Here is a 10,783-nt window from a genome sequence, read left to right on the forward strand (position 1 = left end):
ATTTGTTTATCCATTCGTCCATTGATGGGCATCTAGGTTGTTTCCATCTTTTTGCTATTGTGAACAGTGCTGCAGTGAACATGGGTGTGCATATATCTATTCGTGTGACAGCTCTTATTTCTCTAGGATATATTCCAAGGAGCGGGATAACTGGATCGTATGGTACTTCTATTTCTAGCTTTTTAAGGAAGTGCCAGATCGATTTCCAAAGTGGTTGTACCACTTTACATTCCCACCAACAGTGTATAAGCGTTCCAGTCTCTTCACAACCTGTCCAGCACTTATTATTTTGTGTTTTTTAGATTAATGCTAGCCTTGTTGGGGGTGAGATGGTATCTCATTGTAGTTTTGATCTGCATTTCTCTAATGGCTAGTGATCGTGAGCATTTCTTCATGTGTCTGTTAGCTGCCTGAATATCTTCTCTGGCAAAATGTGCAGGCCCCTCTTGCCTGCATGTTCCAAAAGCCCATCTTAGCTTTGGTGCTTTGTATTTAGGTAGTAAATTCATGGGGTTCAAAATTCCAAAGATACGGAGCACACAGAGTGTTATGGATTGAATTGTGGCCCCCCAAAATCTGTATCAATTTGGCTAGGCCATGATTCCCAGTATTGTGTGGCTGTCCTCCATTTTGTGATCTGATGTGATTATCTTATATGTTGTAAATCCTACCTTTATGATGTTAATGAAGCAGGATCAGAGGCAGCTATGTTACTGAGGCAGGACTCAATCTATAGGATTAGGTTGTAGCTTGAGTCAGTCTCTTACGAGATATAAAAGAGAGAAGTGAGCGGACAGAGAGAGGGACCTCATACCACCAAGAAAGAAGCACCGGGAGTGGAGTGTATCATTTGGATTCAGGGTCCCTTTGCTGAGAAGCTGCTAGACCAGGGGATGATTTATGACAAAGACCTTTCTTCAGAAGCAACAGAGAGAGAAAGCCTTCCCCTGGAGCTAGTGCCCTGAATTCAGACTTCTAGCCTCCTAGACTGTGAGAGAAAAAATTTCTGTTTGTTAAAGCCATCCACTTGTGGTATTTCTGTTATAGCAGCACTAGATGACTGAGACACAGGGAAAGCTACCTCCACCCCTGGGCCAGTCACCTGTCCCTGGCCCCCAGGTTCCCAAGTATACCCAGAAAATAGCATTGCGGATCCCCGTGCTGCTGCTTTCCGGGCAGCCCCGTGGTACACTCCCTGTTGGGCTCATGCTCTGGCCAGGCCAGCACCACCAGAAGCTGTCCACCGGAAGGCTGCCCTCCCAACAGCACAGAGATTGTCCCAGCTCTGCTCTTGCAAAGCCACACCAGATCCCAGAAGGCCACTGGCCGCAGTGTGTATGCTCCCAAATTCCATAAACCATGCCAAAGTGCCCCCTTGAGGCTGCCCTAGTCCTCACCTGCTCCCATTCTCAGGACATGTCGTTAAGTGAAAAAAGCAAGGTGTGACCCTGTGAAGAGTTCCCACCTTCAGGGGAATGGAGAGGGAAACCATATACATATACATGCATGCACATGTACGTACAAATATGTACATACACACATGGATATATATACATGTACACATACATATACACATATACCCACACACATACATTATACATATACATGCATATAAGATACATACACACATACATGTACATAAACATGTGTAATACACACACATATAATACATACATATACACATATGCTGGTGCTATCTGTGGTAGCCCCTGGGGGGAAGGAAGAATAACTTTTTATTCTGAGCTCTCTGAGTGGTTTAAATATTTTGGACCATGTGGTCATGCAAGTGAGGGGTGTACTGGGGTCTGAACCCCAGCCCTGGGGCTCCAGAGCCATGGGGGCTAACACGAGCAGTCTCTTCTGGCCCCATGGAGGTTGGCAGGGGGCTTGGGGGGCTCAGTTCTCAATGCTCCTTGCCCGGCCCCAGCTTCTGGCTGTGTGACCTCAGACAGCCCGGCCCCCTCCAACCCTGGATGTTCTGGGGTATCTGCAAACTGCCTCAGAGCCTTGGCTGGCAAGCAAAGGGCACCAACCCAGCTCCTCTCCCTGTGGAAGGCACTACCCAGCCATCTGCTTCCTGTCCAACCTGTCTGATGATAAGGCATGCAGGCCGGAAGGGGTGGGCTGTGGGGGAAGCCCATGGTGGGGAGGTCTCTCCTGCAAGTCCCGGGACTGCACACTGGAACACTGCCGGCCCACGAGTCCTCCTCCCACCAGCCTGTGGGGGGTGTGCTATTCTCTCCATTTTACAGACAAAGAAACTGAGGCTCAGAGGGGAGGCGGCTGGCCTGAAGCCCTTCTGTAAGGAAGGAGCAGATCCAGAATTGGACCTGGGCCCCGGCACAGTCTCAGCTTCCCATGAGAAGAGGAAGCGAGAGGCTGCCATGGGGCTGTGGGAGGGCCCAGGGAGCCGCACAGGGAACGCCAAAGGGGAGACCACACACCGTGTCTGGACAGGAGCTCTGAGGGGCAGCAGTGAGTCCCAGAGAGGGCAGGGGTCTGCTCCACACCTGTCCAGACACTCTGCAGTGTTTTGGGAAGCCCAGGACAAGGACTTTGGGCAGCCCCTCGGGTGGGAGGGGCTGAGGGGCAGGTGTCCACCCCACAGTTCTGGGGGCCTCACAAGCTTGGGCCACTCTGCCCTGCCTCTGCTGACAGGAGCCGTGCTGGCCACCTCCAGAGACCTCGGCTGTGACCTGGGCAGTGCAGGGAACAAACACCTCAGTTAATGTGTCCATGGCACTGAAACGTCACCAGTGTCCTGGGAGCTGGGGTGAGCTGCAGTGCAGCAGTGGGCCTTTCCCCCTAACGCTGGGAAGGAGCCCGGTGGGGAGGGAGTCCACTGCCCACGCTGGTCCCACTCCGGCCTTCCAGGACACAGTGCTCTGGGCAGCCTTCGTGCTCATGGCTCCGGGCATAGGTCTTGGCTACACTCTGGTGTGCGGCCTCGACTCAGACGAGGAGGGGAACTGGGCAGGAGTAGGATTTCATCTTTGTCTGCTGCACCCAAAGGCCGGGTTCTGGCTGCAGCATAACAGGGGTGTCGGCCCCCCAGGTTTGGATGGGCCTTGCCAAGGCTGCCCAGCTGAGCCTGGGCCATCAGGCCCTGTGAACTGGCCCCTTAGACTCCCTTCTCCTACACCCTAGCTTCTCCAGGAGCTTCTCCCATCCCCCAAACAGCATGGGCCAAGACATCCTCTGCAGGCCCAGAAGTCATGGTTACTACTCCCCTCAGTCCTGCCTGCTGACCCCACCACCACCGTGTCAATAAGTACTGAATAGAGTCCACACAGCAATCTTGGACCCAGTCTTGCAGAATGGGGAGTCCTCAGGGCAGCACCCTGCCCACCAGAGGCTCCCCACTTCCTCATCTGCAAAAGAGAGACCAAAGCCCCCATCGCTGTCCCACCAAGGGCCTGTGCCTAGCAGGGCTGGACTGGAGCGTCCACGCCACCCCTCTCTCATCCCCAGACTCCGGCTGTACCACCTCGGTCAGCTGGGGACTGTGCTGTGTCTCGGTGCCTCATCTGTGAAGGGTGAGTGCAGGGGTGCTGTGCCTCAGTGTCCTCATCTGTGAAGGGTGAGTGCAGGTGTGCTATGGGTTAGTGTCCTCATCTGTAAACGGGTGAGTCAGGGGTGCTGTGGCTCAGTGTGCTCATCTGTGAAGGATGAGTGCAGGGGGGCTGTGGCTCAGTGTCCTCATCTGTGAAGGGGTGAGTCAGGGGTGCTGTGCCTTGGTGTCCTCATCTGTGAAGGGGTGAGTGCAGGGGTGCTATGCCTCGGTGTCCTCATCTGTGAAGGGGTGAGTGCAGGGGTGCTGTGGCTCAGTGTCCTCACCCGTGAAGAGGTGAGTCAGGGGTGCTATGCCTCGGTGTCCCTGTCTGTGAAAGGGTGAGTCAGGGGTGCTGTGCCTTGGTGTCCTCATCTGTGAAGGGTGAGTGCAGGTGTGCTGTGAGGATCAGTGCGCCACTGAGGCTGGGTGCAGCAGGCCATCCCAGAGCGCTCTAGGTGCTGGCGAGGCTGAGACCCCAGAATGCCTGAGCTGCTCAGCTGGTGGTGGCGGGACTGGGATGTTACTCCACCTTGCTGCCCAGCTCTCACTGCTTTGAAAGACCCTACTTACCAAGCAAACCAAACTTATTCACAATTAACTCCATTAAACAATCAGTAACAAGGGAGGAAAACGAGCCTAGGACACAGATCCCCGGGCTAGCCCGCTACTGGGTGCCCTAGATCCTCAGCTCTCAGTCCTGGCAGACCGCAGCCAGCAGGGGCCCCACAGCCCCATCATCCTTCCTCTTCCAGATGCTCACTCTGTGCCAGGATCTGCCGGGGCCCTGGGTGTTCCTCGTCTGCCCCATAGCAACCACCCATAGGGCATGCACTGCTGCTCTGCCCATCTCCCAGGCAGAAACATGGAGGCCCAGCAGGTGAGGAGACCACCTCTCTAGGGCCACATAAAAAGTGGCCTAGGCACCCAGGGGGTTTGTGGCTAGGGCTGCACTCTCCTCACCAGGGCAGCGGGCAGTAAACCCCGGGACCTCAGACAGCAGCAGTGTGGACTCCACGGCAGGAAGCCCCCAGCAGGTGGCCCAGAGACAACAGGAAGTCCTGCCTTGGCTAGGGTTCCCTCACAGCTGACTGGCCCACGTCCTGCGGGCTCAGCACTCTCCGGGAGTGACCCCTAATGGGTTGTAACAGCTGTGTCAGGGTTGCCTTTTAGAACTTGGCCAAGAAACAGCCAGCCTCGGGACCTACCAGAAAGCAGAAGCAACAAGAGCAAACTTCCTCTGGGTAGCTGGGACTGTGCACGGCCCAGCCAGGGGCTGTGCAGGAGGCAGGACCACAGTGTCCCCAAGCACCAAGCAGGGGACACTGGCCCAGTATGACACGACAGCCCCATCACCCTGTCAGGCCGGGTGGGGGCAGCGAGGGGGCCAGCCAGAGGAGCCGTTCCAATCCTGTCCTCAGCCATCTCTCATAAAAGGGGGCAGTGCTCCCCCCAAGGTTTGCTGCAGGATTCAAGTGGCTGTGACAGTCCAGAGGACTCAGCACACTCATTTCACCACTAATTGTTATTTTTACTATTCCTTTTACCAGCAGGCAAAAAGTGAGCTGGCTATAAGAAGACACTGAATCAATACCGTAGGCTAGAGGGCATACCCGCCCCCTGGCCCTGGGTGCACAGGGTTCTGGGTGCACTGGGGTGCATGTTTGCTGTGCCCTGACCACGCACTGGGTTCCAGGTGAGGGGTCACATGTGGCTGACTCAGCCTTCCTCAGGAGGTGAGTGATTGTGCCCCATTTTACAGAAGGGGAAACTGAGGCTCAGAAAGGGTTTGTACTTGCCTAAGGCTGGGGTGTCCCAAGACTAGGGGGCTCTCGGGCCTCCCAGTACCCCTGCAAATGCTCCCTGAGCACCTACCATGTGTAAGTGGTGTGCGAGGGCTGGGGACACTGTAGGACCTGCCCTCACACTCTCGAGGGGACAAGTCTGAAGACCCAGTGTTTGCCCTCACAGAGAAGGCTGGGCAGCTAGGTGTGACCCTAGGGACAGAGACCCCTTGCTGACACTTGCCTCTCCTCTCAGCAAACCCTTCCTTCCTTGCCCTCCGACTTCACAGCAGGCTGGTGTTCAGAGAGAAGCAGCGGAGCACAGTGTCTGCCCGGTGGGGTTCACCCTGGGGAGTGCTTCCCCATCCTAATCACTTCAAGTCCATGGGCTCTCGTCACCAGGAGAAAGTCTCCGTGGGACTAGGCCACCATCAACACACTCAACCCAAAACTTCACAGGCACAGGTTTAATCACGCTGCTTGGTTTTCCCTGTATTTAAAAAAATCTGCTATTTCTAGCAAAGAGAGATAAAAAGCTTCCTTTTAAAAGATACTTAAGATAATCATAATCAAAATCATAATCATAATGACAGCAAGGCTGTGTGCTGGGCCCTCTTCCAAGCATTTGAGTCCTCACAACAACCCTCTGAGGAAGACACTGTAGTTAGCTCCATTTTACAGATGAGAAACTGAGGCAGAGAGGAGGAGTGATGTGCCCAAGAAAGTAATGTGGCAGGGTCCTGAGGGTGCAGTGGGGAAGACGGAGGCTGGCGAACAGGCCCTGGCACATCTGGGTCCCAGGCTGCGTGAGCAGAGTAGCTTTTGAGGCTGGCCACCCCCTCCAGGCAGCCTCCATGTCTGTGACTGGGCTCTGGCTCAGCTGGACCTGAGCACCTCAGCTCCATTTGGCAGAAGAAAGTTCTCCTCATGCCAGCCTCATCCCTCCCCTGCTCAAAGCCCTTCTGTGGCCCCCGTGGCCCAGGGTACCTGCGGTCCAGCCTCAAGGCCTCTCCTGTCCAGCCTGACCTCCCACCCTGCCACATCCTACCCAGCCCTGCATGTGCCTCAGTGGTCTACCTCTAGGTCTTTGCTGTTTCCTCTGCCTGGGATGCCTTCCCATATATCTCAGAAGGCCAGACTCCCTCCCTCCATGGCCCAGCTCTGATGTCTACCACCTCCTGCAGGAAGCCTTCCTTGATTCCTGCAGGCCGCTTCCACCACAGCCCATTCCTGGGAACTAAACACTTCTTGCCTTGGATTCTCTTGTCCTTGTCTGGGTGGTCTCATCTCCCAGACTAAACTCGGTGGGGTGGGACGTGCCTCACTTACCTCTGGTCCCCAGAGCCAGTGCAGTACTGCTGAACAAAGCCAACCCAACCTCTCAGCTGGGCCTGAGATGCAGCCAGTCCCCTAGCTGGCCAGTCCCATTCTGCTCAGGCAAAGGTGAGGCTGTCTCTAAGGCATTCCAGGTACAAGATGCAGCAGGGCACGGCCAGCTTCCCAACCACTGCCACCTGTTTTTTACCTGGTTTGCTTCCTCCACTTCCCTGGGAGGCAGGCAGGACAGGGATACTTTGTTTCCCATTTTTAAGACCACAAACAGCAGGTCCAGAGAAGTGAAGCAGCCTTCCCAAGGTCACACAGCCAGGAGGTGCCCCTCCCAAAGTGCTACACACTGGGGTGGGCCAGTCCTGGGGGGGTCACACACCCCTGATCGAGTCCCAGCTGTGGCTCTTGGCCCCTGGCCTCCCCATCTGTCCTTGGTTTCCTCAGCGCTAACGTGGGGATGGACGGTCCCAAGTAAGCCAGGGCTGGCACAAGGATTTAGTGAAAGGACATGCGAGACCCTGGTAGAGTGGCGAGGGCCTCGGAAAGGCTCCATGAAAGATGGCGAGGACGGTGGCAGACGGCCAGGGCAGAGAGAGGCACTTCCCCACGTCCTCCCCACCACAGCTCTTGCACCCTTCTCCCTGAGCATCACCTGTCACTACTGCACTGGCCTAGGATGGTCCGCGTTCGCATCTGCAGTCTCCAGGCTGCATTAGGCTCTGCCCACAGTCAGGAAAAACCCACAGGCCACCATTTCCTTGTCCCTACCCCGCGGAGTTGGAAAACGAAAGGATGTCCAAAGTCAACAAACAAGTTACAGAGAGCCTTGCTCAGGGCCATGCACACAGGAGGTGCAGTGAGTGTTGGCACCCGAGGGGATGAAACTCAGGGCCCCAGTCCCACTCAGGCCTGCTGGGTGGGGGGCGAGGCGCTCAGGGCACCTCCAGCCCTAATGGAGGGGCCACTGCCCTCCCAGGCCAGCACAGAAGCCCTGGCACCCTGCCCTCAGGGCCTGTGGGTGGACACTAGCAGGTCTGGGCTGGGGGTGCGTGTGTGAGAGGATTCTCCCCAGCAGTGGGGAGCCCTGATGTCACCAAGGCAGGTGAGTGGCACAGGCCACAGCAGCCTTATCCCCTGGCAGGGAACACATCATAATCTGTGGTCACCAGGCGGTGACATAACTGTCTGCCCGCTGTTGGCTGGAAGCCCAGGAGGCTGTGACTCCTCTCTGCCCACCGTGAGATGGTCAGGTTGGAAGTTAGAGGAGTAGTGAAGGAGGGAGTGGGAGGCGTGGGAAGGGCCAAGGGACTGCAAGGCTGGAGGTAGGCAGGAGTGGGAGGAGATGGGTGCTCTGAGGAGGGGGCGCCGTGCTGGCGGTGAGGGAGGGCAAGCGGGCGAAACCAGGCGAGGGCACTGCCCAGGACGCTCCAGAGCGCACGGCCTCCGCAGCCGGCGGGTTGGCAGGATGCCAGCACTCGACGACCCCGTTCACCTGCCCAGGAATGGTGGAACCGTTGGAGCCACCCGCTCCCGCCTCCCACGGGGAAAGTGGGGTTCAGGGAGGCGAGATATGCCGGGCCAACAACACCAGGCGGCCCAGGGCAGCGGCGCCTTCGCCACCCGGCAATGCGGAGCGCCACAGGTGCCTGCGCGCGGGACCCAGAGAGGGCGGCGTCTGCCAAAGTCACACAGCGAGGCCGCGGCGGGGCTGGGGCTTACCGAGGCGTTCGGGGAGCCGTGGAAACCCGGGCGCACATCGCCGTTGAGCTCGTACTCCTCGGCGCCCGAGTCCATGGCGCGACCGCCGGGGCCGCCTCGCTCGCGGCCTAAGAGCCCCCCCTTGCCCCCGCCGCCGCCGCCGCCGCCACTGTCCGCCTCTGCCGCTGGGCTCCAGCCGCGCGCCGGCTCCTTCGGCTCCGGGCCGGCCAGGCGGGGCTCGCGCTCCACCGCCCACAGACCCCGCCCCGAGTCCGGGGGCGGGATCGGGGCCTACGAGGCCCGGACGCTGCAGCCGCTAGTTAGAGACCTGGTCCTACGGGGACCGGGGTGCCCAACTACTCCTGGATCCACGACTTCCTCCTTGGCCGACCGGGCCTGGGACGCCCCCACAGGGCTCGCTGAGGCCGGGAGAGGCCGCGCTGGGCACCCCACGGGCGCCCAACTGCGCGGGCGCGCTCGGAGCCCCTCGCAGGCCCCGAGGAACCCCAGGTCTGCCTCCCGGGCCCGCGGCCTCTAGGCCCCTCTCTGCGCCTCCATCGTTGACATTTTTAATCTATAAAACGGGGCCACGAACCAGCCTTTCCTGACCCGTTTGCAAGATGAGCAGCCCAATACAAATGCAAGCTTGCGTAGCTGCTGGCATGAGGCTTTGCCCAGGTCGGTTTGCCCGGGGAGCCCCAGGATCTCCCCAGCGCCGTGCGCGCTGCATCTCGTAACTGTCAGATTAGCCAGCGGTGCTCCCCAACTCGTGGGGCGCGCTGCCTTCCACTCTCTGAGCCTCCGCTTTCTGCTGGAAATGAGGGTATGAAGGCCTTCCTGGCACCGACTCAAATGGAGGGAAGGGAGGCAGGGGATGGAGCCACACGGATTGAGCCCCACTATGTGCTGGTCTGGCAGCCAACCCCTCCCCCACTGCCAGAACAGACTTTCCTTGCCCTAGTCTCTAGGGGGCAGAGCCCACCCTGCCCTAAACTGGTGCCTCAGCCCAGTGTCAGGGGCCCTGTGCGGGCCCAGCCCTGAGCTCCACTGCCCCCCCCCCCCCCCCGCGCAGAGTGCACGGCTCTTTCAGCCTTGGCTCTGTCAGCTCTGTTCCTCAGGAGCCAGGTGGGATGCAGAGGGAGGGAGGGAGGCGGGCATGGCAGTGCAGGCAGCCGCAGGGCAGTGTGTCCCCGACCTGGCCCTGACCTTCTCCCAGACCCAGCTGTTTTTTCACCCTTCCGTGACGCCCCAGTTTTCTGCGTTCTCTCATGGTAGCCGCTGATGCTCCCATCGAGGCCCCTGATGGATGTAGACACCAAGTAAACACACGGCCCCTTTAATCTTCTACCTGCCCTGGGAGGCGTGAGGAGGCCAGCCTACCAGGGTGCTGGGTCCCAGAGCTGCTGCCTGGGTGCTGTGTGGCCTCAGGCAAGTGACTCAACCTCTGTGTATCAGCATCTGCCTCTGTGAAATGGGGGATGTAATGCTGTTAGCACACAGCTGGGCATTTGGTCAAGGCCATATGAGCTTAATCTTTTTTCCCTCCCAGATGAAGAAACTGAAGGTCAGAGGTTGAGCAAGGCCAAGGTCACTGATGGAGCAAGTTAGGAAGAAGTCAGGTTGGCTAGAGGCATGCAGGAGGAGTATGGGGAGAAGTCCCCTGCCTCATCCTCTCATCATGGAGCACCTCTTGTGTGCCAGGCCCGGTTCCAGGCACGGGGCATGGCCTTGAGCAAGATAGACAGCCCACTCTGTGAGGGATACAGGTAAAATGAAGGCAAGGTGGAGCCAGCCCTGGGAAGTGCACCTCACCCTCACTGACAGGAGAAACTGAGGCATAGGCGGTGAGAGGCACAACCAGGACTGTTCCACCCCAGGAGGCCGTGAGCAGAGCGACTGGGGGGATGGCGCTGTCGCCCCGCAGCTGTTGCTGCTCTGCCCCACAAGGTGGTAAGGCAGGCACCCAGCGGACGCTGGAACCCAGTGCCTCCCTTGCTTTGTCTGCCCTCTTGCTCCAGGCTTGGAACCTCCTGTCTCCCTGCTGCCCCACGCCTCACTACTGCTAGAGGGTAAGTTCTGCCAGTGAAACTGAAAGCTGCAGACAATGCAAGTCACCCTGAGGGATTTCTCAGACAGAGTGAGCTTCCAGTAAACCCTGGGCCAGACGCTGCTCCTGACCTTGAGCACATCCTTGCCATCTAGGGAGGGATGGGGGCCTGGGGCAGCAGGGCGCTTCAAACAAAAACCCTGGCCGGGGGTTCCCTGAGTGACTCAACTGCTCACATGGCCTTTGTGTCCCCATCTGTTCACTGAGGGATTTGGACTTGATTCTTCAGGGCTCTGCCCATCTGAAGGGTTGGAGATCAAGGATGTTAGGGACTGCCCTGGGAAGCCAGGGAAGCTCATCCTGACCACGACCCCT

At 58.1% G+C, this 10,783-nt stretch overlaps 1 protein-coding gene across 1 annotated transcript in view; it reads right to left on the reverse strand.

Moving 5' to 3' along the window:
• The window catches only part of NINJ1 (ninjurin 1), a 17,318-nt gene extending 8,761 nt beyond the window's left edge, over nt 1-8,557 (reverse strand). Inside the window, exon 1 of the mRNA XM_004384226.2 lies at nt 8,383-8,557. Coding sequence (XP_004384283.1) covers nt 8,383-8,457 — 75 coding nt within the window. The 5' untranslated portion in view covers nt 8,458-8,557. The remainder of the gene's footprint in view (nt 1-8,382) is intronic.
• Nucleotides 8,558-10,783: the final 2,226 nt, after the last annotated feature.

Source organism: Trichechus manatus, unplaced genomic scaffold (assembly GCF_000243295.1).
Source record: "Trichechus manatus latirostris isolate Lorelei unplaced genomic scaffold, TriManLat1.0 scaffold00120, whole genome shotgun sequence".
NCBI classification, from domain to species: domain Eukaryota; kingdom Metazoa; phylum Chordata; class Mammalia; order Sirenia; family Trichechidae; genus Trichechus; species Trichechus manatus.